At 36.4% G+C, this 13172-nt stretch overlaps 2 protein-coding genes across 3 annotated transcripts in view; both read right to left on the reverse strand.

The window, feature by feature from the left end:
• Nucleotides 1–202: 202 nt before the first annotated feature.
• LOC115442387 lies at nt 203–4136 on the reverse strand. Of its 2 annotated transcripts, none has more exons than XM_030167412.2 (4): nt 4027–4136; nt 2131–2292; nt 1622–1783; nt 203–867 (listed from the first exon to the last, which is right to left on the reverse strand). In XM_030167412.2, exons 1-4 carry the CDS (start codon nt 4072–4074, stop codon nt 691–693), a joined length of 549 nt encoding a protein of 182 aa, XP_030023272.1. In that variant the 5' UTR covers nt 4075–4136; the 3' UTR covers nt 203–690. The 2 variants fall into 2 exon arrangements, with proteins under 2 accessions (XP_030023272.1, XP_030023271.2); XM_030167411.2 differs by lacking the exon at nt 4027–4136 and adding an exon at nt 2855–3127.
• Nucleotides 4137–6674: 2538 nt separating this feature from the next.
• The window catches only part of LOC115442386 (4-coumarate--CoA ligase), a 34379-nt gene continuing 27881 nt past the window's right edge, over nt 6675–13172 (reverse strand). The window contains exons 10-12 of the mRNA XM_030167410.2: nt 12755–12898; nt 8240–8390; nt 6675–6876 (exon numbers count right to left, since the gene is read on the reverse strand). Of these exons, the coding sequence (XP_030023270.1) occupies nt 6734–6876; nt 8240–8390; nt 12755–12898 (438 nt within the window). The 3' untranslated portion in view covers nt 6675–6733. The remainder of the gene's footprint in view (nt 6877–8239; nt 8391–12754; nt 12899–13172) is intronic.

A 13172-nucleotide genomic window follows, 5' to 3' on the forward strand; every position in this document is an offset into this window, starting at 1 on the left:
ACGCCATCACGCGTGAACGGCTGGACCGATTTTACAATTTTTTTGTTGTGTTTTTTATTGTCAGAAGAAGGTTCTTATGAAAGAAAAAATTTAAAATTACAAAATTTAAGAAAACTTAACGACTATGTAAATTTTACATAACTGTCAGTGGTTTGAAATAACTGTCAGCGATCGACGGAATGCGCGCGTGCATACATAGTTAAGACGGGACAACGTCTGTCGGGTCACCTAGTAGAAATATAAATACAAACCAGAATCAAATATGTTAATTTAAAGAGAACTTGACAGGCGTTAAGACACGTTTCGGACAATATATAATTTTATACAAGACCACAGTAACGGTGTAGATTTTTGACGATAAAATGAACCAAATGTTAACCGCCATCCATAATTTTTTTAGTAACGTCATAATTGAACAGAAACAAAAGTATGAAATGAATTGGAGTTGAAACAAATAATAAGCACGTATAACAGCCTGACTAGGAAATAATAACCTGGTTTGGAGCCGCCATTTTTGCTACTTCGTTTTAACGTACAAGAAGTTAATTCCAAAGTGTACTACAACATAACGCGCTTTTAAATTTTTCTGGTCGGGCTTAAATACTATTTAATTTTAAATTCTCATTATATAAATTTAAACCATTTCATCCTGCTGTCGTGGAAATATCGCAATTATAAATATAAAACTTATTAATCATTTCTCCCACACACGTCGTCATCGTCTTCGACGAATTCCACATTGGTGACCACGCATAAAGCTTTCACAGCGTCCTTCATGATGCAGGCTACAGCCTCGTACTCCCCGTACGGTCCATTGGGCGGGAGATCGCAGTAGTCGATAATGAAGTTATTCACTGTGTACTTGCCCTGAGAATAATATCATGTTATGTTAAAAAAACGTTATTATAATACAGTTAATAATACAAGTTTTGTTATAATTTGACACAGTGCTGGTTGGCTGACTTCACATACTTTCGAAAATCTTATGGAGAATTCTTAGGTATGCAGATTACCTTACTATGTTTTTCTTATCCGTGCGAGTAATATGAGTAGTAATTTTAAAATAGCACACACATACACACATAGCCTTTGATTCGGTTCCTACGGACCTTGGCTTAGCAGTTCGCTCTATTGCCAACTAAGGTATAAAGTATTTTTTAAAAAAAATAGATTACTTAAATATTTAATAGTGACTCTTATGAATAGTGTAAGATTACTAGAACTAGTAGAACCAGTATAGTTACTAACAATCGGCCGACATAATTGTAATGACTGGTGAGAGATATTCATCGGTTAGTTAATATTCTACTGAGACGCTACTCCACTCACTATTAAATACCGTGGAGCCACGTTGTCATCTGTGGCGGCACAATTCGTATGCATCGCCGTCTCGTTAACATCACTCGAACAGCAAGATGATCGATTCACGACAATTACGCTAGATGGCGATAGCCAATTCTAAGTTACGGTAGCAAATTTGTGCGACGCGCAGAATAGAAACCGTCGGAGGGACCACAACCGGTCAGGCGAGAGAGATTTTCCCCTCCATGGAGAAACGCAACCACCTGTACCTCTACAGTGGAGACTGCGTACATGTCGCTACAGATCCATTTAAAAATACCTTGGGAATAGGGAACTCCGGCGGGTCTACACCTGCAGCAGTGAGTAAGTTTTCCAGGTTTTCTTTAGAGTGCTGCTCTATGAAGTGCACCACGCTGTCATCATCTAATATTTGATAGGGCTTGCATCCACCATCGACCTTTTTGCATATATCTATATGCATCTGTCAAAGAGATTATAGCTGATTAAACTATCTATATTACACAATATTCATAGAAAGAAATACACCGCCTAATGCAATATATATATATATATATATATATATATATATATATATATATGTATACTTTTGATTGCGAAGCTATTTGTATACGTCTTAATGTTTTAATTTCAAACGTATTTTAAAGATAAAAGTATTAAACATTAATTGCACTACCCTATTTCTATATACGCAACGCTACTAATTATAATATTACTACAATATTTAATATAAAATCTATTAAATTCACTATTCAAAATATAGAATTTGAAAAAATATAACCCGATAATGAAAAATTATTTAAACCTCACCGCATGAGAGTCATCGAAGTCTTTCTGCAGGTCGCAGGAGATGTTGTACCCTTCATGGGTGCGGTTCAGGCGTCTCTTCACTATGTCGTAGTCCAGGTAGAACTCGTCCTGCCCTTCACCTTCATACTTGTAGATGTTAAGGATATTCCATAGCCCAGGACCCTGTTGAGATGTAAATGATTTGTCTATTCATCATCATTGAATAAGAATAACCATCGAAATACGCCTTCTTCAAAGTTTATTTTATTGGGCAAAGTGACGCCACTGCACTCGACGGTAAATGGAGTGGGGTCTTGATAATGTATCGACTGACGAGAGTTGATTACCTCTCGCGAGTCTCCATAATTATACCGGCCTTAAAACCGGATATACACTACCGATATCGAAATGAGACACACATACGAAGGCCACCGGTGGGTTTTAGACTTTATGTATGGGGATTGCTATCTATGGTGTGGTGGTGTTTTCGATTTCAAAGAAATATACTTGATTTACTCGAAGTTGATATTTATGCCGAAAAAACATTGCCCCTTTGTAAATTATGAAATATAAGCGTAACGTAGTGTAGATCCAGAAATAGTTGGGGTTTCGCTTATTTCTTCGGAAATGAAGGTGTGGACTTCTGCATGTTTAATTGAGAGTTTCAATACCCTTGCCAACTATTCATCAATACGTTTACCATCAGGTGCACAGTCAACAAATTTCCGAAATAAAATCTACTTACAATCATCTGATCCCTTTGACCATGCACGACCAAGGCCAGTAGACCACAAAAAAGTATTCTATACATTATCAGCACCTGATCACATGAATGAACACGAACTAGCTGTATGTGCCTATTTATATGGTTTGTTACGTGTTTCATACATATAACAAAGGTGTCGTGATGCAAGTGATAGGGATCGAAGGTTCATTTTGACATTTCCTGTGATATGTACGTTAAAATTTAATCGGAATCGGATGAATGATGCTGATGATTTGCAGTGACATTGTAATTATACGAATTGTAATAACGTTCTGTCATCCATTTTAGATGATAGAGGTTACGTGTGTGGAAGTCTATGAGACGTAGTTTTGCTATTGTTCTACTACCAAGTAAGTGTAAACGACCAAATTTAAATGTTAGTCATGAACTCACTGCCTTCTTGCTCTTTGTAATATTAGGCTATTTATAAGGTTTATGTGAGGCATTTATAAGCTATTTACATATATAAAAGGCTATTTATAATATATTTTGTTAATTTTGTAATAAAGCAGTCGTGATTCTCTGATATGTTATATGTTTTAAAAAGTTCTTAGGCAATAACTATTGTTTTTTTTAGTTTTCGTCTGCCGCAGTTTCATTTCATTGAGTTATGTTCGGGGTAAATTCCAGTATACGAAATTTCTCCTGCAGTCATTTCCAACCTGCAACGTATGTAAGTTCTTCAGCAATATGCTTTCCTAGTACTTTGCGTGGCGTGGAACATGTGACTGCGTCCATATGTTTCACAAATTTTTTTTAAACACACACATAGAAATTCACCTACTAACATACACACACATGCTTTGAATAATATTGCGGATAAAATTGGATAAGTTAATAAGCAATAGTTAAGTTAGGGATAAGTGAAGCAGCAGTAGTTCAGGGAGTCAATAGATAAATATCATATCAAAAATCATATTTTTGGTCGTTATAAGTCTTCTTTAAAAAAAATCTTGTCATAAAGTTGAAAATCAAATTGGTAATTTTAAACTATAAAATAATATATCATCTTTAAAAGTATAATATAAAAGCCCATTTGACATTCATGTAACAACATGGTAACAAAGGCGACTATTACTTTATGAATATTAATTATTCTAGCCTTAAAATAGGTCAGTCAATCTATCTATTTTAATATCAAACTTTATTACCTCACTAAGAAATTCAATTTGCATTGTAAAAGATTTAATTTTGATCATAGCTTGATTTTGATACTATTCTAAGACTTACGCCCGAATACTGAAACGCTACTCAACCAACCAACTTGTCTGAGGCCTACTTAAATTTAACAGGCTACTTAATTTAAATGGCATTCTCAAACGTACATTAAAAGATTTTACGGAAAACTCAGTTGAGGAGCAGTTAATTTGCTATAGATTATAAAAAGTTTGTTTTCGTTTACATAATTTTAATAAAATGATATTTATGTGTCGTTTCACGCAGCATAATTTATGAAACATAAAAAAATCAAATAACGTAATACGCAGTTTAATTAAAATGATTTTTAATTATTAAATTCTCAACATTGATGTAGTAAATACATTCCAACTTATTTATACTTGCCATTTGGCAGTATGATCAGTATTGACATTAGTCACTTTAGAAAAAAAAAACTTCTGTATCTGTCAAATTTTCGTCAACAATTAAATCGAAGTGATTTTTATTGATGAAGTTTATTGGTCTCTGGAAGTGATTATATTCTCTTTGTTAACAATATTCATAATTCTTATTTCGTGTCTTACCACAGAAGTTTCTATTTTGTAATTAAGTATATAAATTATGAACGGAGTCTTCAAATAACAAAACCCAAAAAGGGGTTGACATTATACGTAAATAGAAAAACAAGAACTGCTGGATATAGTGAAAAAGTAAGTATTGGATTTATTTGGAGGACCATCGACTTAATTAAGAAAAAAGGGCATTGCTCGATGCGGGCTGCTTCCGACATTCAATCTGGAAATTTTTGCGGGAGGCCTTTGTTCAGCAATAGATATCATGTGGCTGATAATGTTTTTTTTTTGGTTAAATAATTTTTAAAAATATATTTGTTTTATTGGCAGCTCCCGTGAGGAACACAGGCAGTGAGCTGTGGGCGAGTAGCCGGCTGTGAAGTGAGAGGCCGTGGGTTCTCTTGTGTGATATATATAATCAATCAATTAATCAATAATTTATTCAAGAAATAGACTTCTGCAGGCATCTACATATATGTACTATGTGTAGCAAAATGTCTGTAATGAAATTTTATATGTCTGATATATAAGAATTACAATTAAAAAATATAATAATTACAATAAAGTTTCTTCTTGCTTCTCTAATAATTATTTCTTCATTCACACATGTTCAGACTTTCAATAAAATTAATTTCCCTTAAAATTGTTACATACACACATAATAAAGCTAATCATCCTAGAAGGGGTAGGCAGAGGCACAACTAGTTCCATGATATGAGCGCAGGCACAACTAGTTCCATGATATGAGTACAATATGATGTACCATATTGTACTCATATCTATATATATGTACTATGTGTAGCAAATTGTCTGTAATGTTTATATCTCTGATATATAAGAATTAAAATTAAAAAATATAATAATTACAATAAAGTTTCTTCTTGCTTCTCTAATAATTATTTCTTCATTCAGACATGTTCAGACTTTCAATAAAATTTATTTCCCTTAAAACTGTTACATATACACATAATAAAGCTAATCATCCTAGAAGGGGAAGGCAGAGGCACAACTAGTTCCATGATATAAGCACAGGCGCAACTAGTGCCATGATATGAGTACACCATGATGCACCGTAGGTTACTACACATGAAAAATATCCCAGATGACCCTTTGATAGGTGCCTGTGGCAAAGAAACGAAGGGCAATAAATATCTGGTATTTCTTTTTATGACCGGCTAGGCTGGATCAATATCCAGTTTAAATCAATATGATGAATGAACATTCCTGAAATGACAATTCCTGAATTAAAAGCATAATTTAGGACAATTCCTGAATTAATGAACATAAATGAAGAACTGTTTCCTTGCTGAGTCGGAATCTTCTTTTAAATTCATCATCACTGTACTCTTCGAAAGTGTCTAATTTCTCTCGATTTCTTCGATTGACACTATATTCTTCTTCAGACAGTGATGATAGTGAAGAAAAAGACATTTTATTAAATCGAAAGAGAATATAATAACTACTAACACAACAATAAATATTTTAGCGTAAAGATTTGAGAGTAGTCGCAAGCACTCTCAAATTAATCTCAATTAACAGCCATATAAGGCGGCCTTAAATAGCTGTCAAACTTTAAGCATGGTTTGTGAATACCGTTTGAATCAATAAGCGGACCTTAAGTCTTCGTCGCCTTAAATTTAAGGTTAGGAAATAAGTGACGTTTCAGTATACCAATTTCAAAGATAACGAATGCTTAAATCCGTGAGGCCATCTTAAATATTTAAGTAGCGTTTGAGTATTCGGGCGTTAATGTATTGAAAAAGTCGTGTAAAACTGTGAGCCAATCCCACATTGGAGTGAAATGAGCGCAAATGGAAAAATATTTAATCTCTTGTACTAGAAAAATGATACTGAAAGGCAGCAACGACCTCACTGCCGTTCGAGGTTTAAAAATATTAAAAAGTGATTTAGGATTATTAATTTATTCGTAAATATTAATACATTTTCATTTTATCTCTAATAATAAATCGAAAGAAAATGAGTGCTATAGAGCAATGTAGTCAGGTGTTAAAAAAATCAATAAAATTATTTATTGAAGACTTAAAAAATATTGTAAAAAAAACAACAAGCACAATGCAAAAATAATTCTTTTAGGATAATACTTTTAATTATTAGTAATAAATTAACATTAGAAGACGCATTCCCCAGTTTCGATCAATCTTTGAATCAGTTTCTTGCACTCGCCCCGGTGTTTCTTCCCTGTGTGGGTGTGTGGGACCGCGTCCACAAAGGCAATCCCGCCGCGCAGGCGCTTGTGGTCGCTCAGTGTGGCTGTAATGAAGATAATATTAAATGAAATATGATTTGATTTTATTAAGACTCGTGAATTGAGGGTTGCGTACCTTCTACACATTTTCGTTCAGTACGCCATAATGGTACTAGATTTTTTATTTGATAAACTAAGTGTCTCCTGGAAGTCGGCGGACGGTGAAGCGATACAAAAAGATGACAAATACTTAAAATTGTAATAAATATGGTTGAGCTTACAATTAGTTCATTAAACAATATTGGTAATCGTCAAAATAGTTTCGTATAATATCAAAGCGCAACACTTGCTAACTTCACTGCATACCTATTTCATTTTTTGTATACTGCTATCCATGTTGTACTAGACAGATGTTCACAATCTGTGAGAACACATCGACACACGGCTATGCTATCCTGGTACAATGATGTTCCAAAACACGTGCTCGCTCTCGCCGTGGCCATAGATTGCTACGGTTTCAGACACGTCTATCTTCTCACAATTTTATTTATTGAACCAGTGGAAAATATATGACGAGATTTAACAGAATTTTTTAACATTCGGATTCACAATCAAAATATTAAAACTGCATGTAGTGCGATATTTTTTTTAGCTATGCATTGATTTAAAATTAAAGCTGTTTGAAAGTAAACAGTCGTAATTGTAGGTCTAGTGCATTGATTCCTATATTACCGCTCTATTAGACGGCTATAATATTCCTCGCTAAAAAAAATATTTTTTAATCTATATAATATGTGAAAAAGCTCTTATTATATCTTGTATTGTAGAATCAAAATATATGCAGAGAGAGAAAAGAACAACACAGTTGAAAATTTCCCAACAAAATTTATCTATACTTCATATGAAAGATGTTTGTACCTTTGTGTGTATCCCTAACTTCGTAGTGAAACTATACTACCAATTTCATTGAGCAAAAAGCAAATTTCTAACAGCCAGTATCAAAATTAAATAGAGGGCATTTTTATAATCTATGTTGTTGATACTGTTTCGTTTCTATGAGGTCCTGGTACTCAACCCGCTGAATACACGTGATTTGACACACGACCATAAAGGCTCGACTACATACATACATACACGTGTAAATAACATAAGTGCACCCTCCACACATCTATCTACGAATTATAGTAGCAGGGCGTGGAGCAAAGGCATCCACGGTTTGAGGAGCTTATTTTCATACTCGATTTCTACCAATGATGCGGTTGGACTAAACTCTAAAACAAGAAAACTTATATGGCTTATTAATTTTGGTTTCAAGACGGGATATTTCATTGATATAATGCATCAGATACATACCGCTCCTTTTTGTTTATCTTGGTTTATTATTGTGTATGAAAGAGTAATTATGCGATAGTAGCAGCGTAAACTTACAATCGACTGCTTTATGAATATGTTCTCTATGCACTGTGTATTTAGGGTCTATCGCGACCACTGCTGCGGGACCGTTGTCAGTCGCACATACTATGCTTTCCTGCACGCCTGGTACTGTACCGATCACCGCTTCTATTTCTTCGGGAGACACCTGTAAAAAAAACAGATATTCAAACTTGTCTCAGAGTAAATATAAGTTTATTTTATCTATTTCAGTTTTTTTTAATGTTCCTTTAGTCTCGTCAGCATACTCAAGACAAGTAAACATACAAACATTATAAAAATATATTTAACTTTTGGAAAATGATAACAACCATTTAAGGTTAAGTGAGACAGGCCTATTTCCTAATTACAAACATTTTAATTTTACTGTTATAGGAAAACCTTGGAACACTTCACATCTACAGTTTTTTCACGGGAAAATCTACGAATCCTCTTAAATCAACGCAATAAGAAGGCACACCTATCATTGGCGCTCGTTACTCTACCAGCACTTAGCTAGATTGGTAAGGAATACTCCCACGATTTATTGCTAGCCCGCGCTATACTTTCTGTCTCCAAAACGATAACCTAGAATTAACATCCTTTTGAATTTCAGTGACTTGGTTTTTCATTAGTTGGACGGGACGTTAGATGTTTTAAGCCTACTAATTCGAGCCAAAGCCATTAGGCATAGAGGTTATGCTAGGTTTTGCTCGGAGACACACTCACGTAGGAGTTCATTCCCGGTATATTATTATATCGAAAATACGATATTTATACGAGATAAAAAGTAATTTATATTATGTACTAGGTGTTGCTAGCGGTTTCGCCCGCGTAAATAGCCTTTCTCGTTTAAAGACTTTAAAACACGATAGGGATCTATGGCGCCACATGGACGACACTAGTGTCATCTACTTAAAAAATTAGATAAGTATATCCTTGTTTTCTTCAGAAGCTAATGTGCGTTTCCATTCAATTCCGTTCAGCTGTTCTGAGTTTACTTTTAACAAGCATCCAAACATTTTTAAATACTTTTACATTTATGATATTAGTAAGTAAAAGTATGATTAGTCTAGCAAAACATCTAGCTATGTAGGTAAGTAATGTTGCTAATTCTATAACGTCCTAAAGAGAGTAGTCACAGCGAAGTTACGCCTATCATAGCTGGGTCACAATTTCGCTGAACATATTCGGAGCACGAGCTGTTAAAGTCGCAAGTGGTAAATTGACTGTCGGACGTTGAAGGACAAACTTCGAGTTTCCACAGTTCATGGCGGTGAGTAAATTGAAAGGACTGGTATATTTACTTTTTTTTTCATAAATGGAATTTATGAAATTGGTTGGAAATAAATTGACGAAGATTTAAATTCATAACCTCACGATTAACAATTCATATCCTGCAACTAGACAATTAAAACAAATAAAACTTAATAAATAATAACTTGTCTCTCGAAATTAAAAAGTGTCCTCTAAAAACCGCAACAAAACCAAATAAACAACAAATTAAAAATGCTAAGCGAAAATTTCACGAGAAGGGAATTTTAAGTTTTATATAATTGAAATAGACCGGCATAATATAATTTTATCTTTAGTTTAACGTCAAGCGCAGTACGAGGGCTGAATAATGAGTTGATAGCACGCCGAAGAAACTAATCGCTGGTTAATTGAAAAGAAAATAGCTGTCGGGTTAAGTTATTTAACAGTCGTGCCTCGGGGCTTTAGACTAGTATGGCTTTAACAAGGCTTCAAGCCTTTGTTCATACAGTTCGAGAGCCGGTGTAGGAACAAAATATATTGTTTTTGGCAACCTGTTGCGGAGAAAAGCTCTTAAATGAGTCGTTCGTTTATGATTGCAATGGACAAATTATACAATCTACAAATATTTGTTTTAGATAGTGAATTTTTGGACTTAGAATCTGTGTGACAACTTTTGAGTAAATTCGTTACATAAATGTATATGCTGACCGACTATCCACACTCTAACCCATGCTTCCAAATAAATGGTAATAAAATGAGTACTATCCACTTTACTTGCTTAATACGAGAACTGTAAAATAAAACTTGTAAAATAGAGCCCAGTGTTATTTATTTCATATATTTTCAACGTTGACGAACAACGCACTACCAAATGCTCTGGAATTATGATATTTTGTATCCTTGTTCCTTATACTAAAATAATAGCATCGTACTATTTAAAAATCATTCCTTGAATGGTTTAAATGTCAGGCCAGTGGTATAAAAAATTCATCTACAGTTTGCCAAGTCTATAAGAATGTTAAAGCTAATTAGGGACAAGTCTATTATCATGTTTATACTAAATATAGGACTTCAATTAAAATCGGGTGTAATTTATTTGTATTTTAAGAATGGGTGTTCTCCTTTTTATTTTTATTTGGTTCCATGACGTGGTATAATTGATTCAATTTCGTATACTGGGTAATAAAAAAAGAAAATTTAATTAAATTGTCATGTAATGTGGTAATATTCTAGCTAAGCTAAAAAATTTAATAGGGTCTCGATATAACTTGCGGGGCCCGCAGCGCGTAGTGGCGCAGCGGGCGATCAGGGCATACCGCACGGTTTCGTTCGAGGCGGCTTGCTTATTGGCTGGATTCCTGCCCTGGGATCTGGACGCCAAATCTCTGTCTGGTGCCTTTCATTGGCGGGAGGAGGCGTTCAGTCGCGGGCAGCATCCGGCCCTGAAGGAGGTGGAGGCCAAGAGGGCTTCCTTACGACGAGCCGCCGTGGAGGAGTGGCGTCTCAGGCTGGAGGCCCCGACAGCGGGGCTCCGGACCGTTGCGGCAGTGCGGCCTGTCTTTGCCGAGTGGCTAGACAGGCGCCACGGTGCGGCAACCTTTCGGTTGTCACAAGTACTCACCGGGCATGGCTGCTTCGGTGAGTATCTGTACCGGATCGTAGGTACGGAGGTGTCGGCCGTGTGTCACCACTGTGACAACTGCCCGCTGGATACGGCCCAACATACTTTGGAGTTCTGTCCAGCCTGGGACGAAGAGCGCAGCGCCCTTAGATCAGTCGTCGGAGGAGATCTTTCGCTGCCAGCCGTGGTCGCTTCCATGGTCGGCAGCCAAAGATCCTGGCGTGCGGTGGCCCACTTTTGTGAGGTAGTCATCTCGCAGAAGGAGAGTGCCGAGAGGGATCGGGAGAGAAGATCCCTCCCGCCGCCAGAGGAGACGTAGGAGGCGCCGGGCGGACGACTGACCGGCGTCTCCCGCCCTGTGGAATGGGGGCGTTTGGAGAATTCCACCACGGTATCCCCTGCCTGTCGTACAAGGCGACTACTCGGGGCCATCGGGGGGTCGTCGGCGGGCGGCTGGGGGCCGTCCGCCCTTAGTGTACGTTGTGCACATCTCGCACATTGTGATGACCCCCGAGATGGACGGCAGCGTGGAAGGTAGGCCTCATGCTGCCGTTGACGCCGAGAGCGTCCTTCGGTTACGCGGGGGCTTCTGAGCCCCCATAGGAGACGGGCCGCAACAGGCGGCACCGCGCAGGACGACTGCGGACGAAAACTTAAACATTTCAGTCAGAGGAAGCCCACAGTCGTCCCTAATGCGCCGAAGACGGCCACCGCGGAGTTTTAGTTGGTATGCCGTGCGTGTATATAGGTTAGGGACTCGGCCCGGCGGTCACCCGAAGGTCAAGATCAAATCCGGGTGGCTCAACGCCGGGCCGTAAGGCACGGTGACCCCAACATAACCGCTCAGTCGCCCCCCCCGAAGACTGGGCGGTAGACATAAGGCACTTTCTCCGCGAAAACAAAAAAAAAAAAAAAAAAAAGGGTCTCGATATAAAAAGAGCGAAATTATAAAGAAATTTATATTAAAGTCAGTTGCACTCGAGTAATCTAACTAGTTAAACTAGCGATAGAATCTATTTATCTCTAAGAAAATATTGCTTTTTAGAAATAGCTCGCGATGACTTTGAGAAAATGTTTTAGGATAGGCTGATAAGCCGTTGTCTATTACGAGACCGATCTTCCAAAATGGTCTGCAAAATATATTCTCTTAAAAACTGAGGCAATGCAAATAGTTCGCTATTACCGCCCATAAAGATTGTCCTTGAAGACGCAATGCGCTTGGATAAAAGGAAGCCTAAATAATTACTTAGTCTATATACGGGTCAACTTCTATCTAAACCCATTCAACAGTTTATGCGTTTGTAATAAACACAAAAACATTATTATAAAATAGATGTTATAAGCGGCTTCGTCTACGTAAATTGCCACAAAAATCCCCAAATTATTCTAGCGATATAAAGCGCCATTATCTGTTTAAAAAATCAGGTAAATAATTCAAATATTTCTCACGCGACAAAATTATCGGGATTAAAAATAATCAAATGTGCCAAAATTGAATTCAAATTCATCCATTTGTTTTTGTTAATTCTTAACAAATGTCTAAATCAAAATACTCAAACATCCAAAATTTTCATCACTAAATAAATGTATATTAAGATGATAAATTCAATAGTAGAAAGAAGCATATTAACATAGCTATTCAACCAACAACCGACCTGGCTCCCCATAAACTTGAAGCTGAACTTCCTCCTTTCGATGTAAGACAATCTCTCGGTCTTGTCCAGATGGAACCAGTCCCCGGTCTTGTACCAGCCGTCCACGAACGATTCCTTGTACGACTCGTCGTTTTTGTAATAACCCTGATAAATATAATGTTATTTTAGTATTTTATCGGATTTCAATTCGAATCGAATTTAAATAAATAAATAAATATAAATAAATAATAATAATATTATATTGATATTGTAGTTTTAAGTAGTGTATTAGTTAATAGTTATTATAGTTACTAGCGACAATATTGTATTAGGTTTAAGGTACTGTAAGGATATTGTCAAAATGATAATAAATAAATAAATAATATTGGCCCTGTATTATATACTGTCCCACTGCTGGGCACGGGCCTCCTTTACTATT

Source organism: Manduca sexta, chromosome 9 (assembly GCF_014839805.1).
Source record: "Manduca sexta isolate Smith_Timp_Sample1 chromosome 9, JHU_Msex_v1.0, whole genome shotgun sequence".
NCBI lineage: Eukaryota > Metazoa > Arthropoda > Insecta > Lepidoptera > Sphingidae > Manduca > Manduca sexta.

Bases quoted from the DNA above. Each gene is read 5' to 3' on its own strand.
- LOC115442387 (XM_030167411.2), bottom strand. From the start codon at position 2,995: ATGAAACACGTAACAAACCATATAAATAGGCACATACAGCTAGTTCGT. The intron at 2,293-2,854 runs GTAAGTAGATTT...ACATCTCAACAG, and splicing joins GTCAAAGGGATCAGATGATT to GGTCCTGGGCTATGGAATAT. The intron at 1,784-2,130 runs GTGAGGTTTAAA...TCTCTTTGACAG, and splicing joins ACTTCGATGACTCTCATGCG to ATGCATATAGATATATGCAA.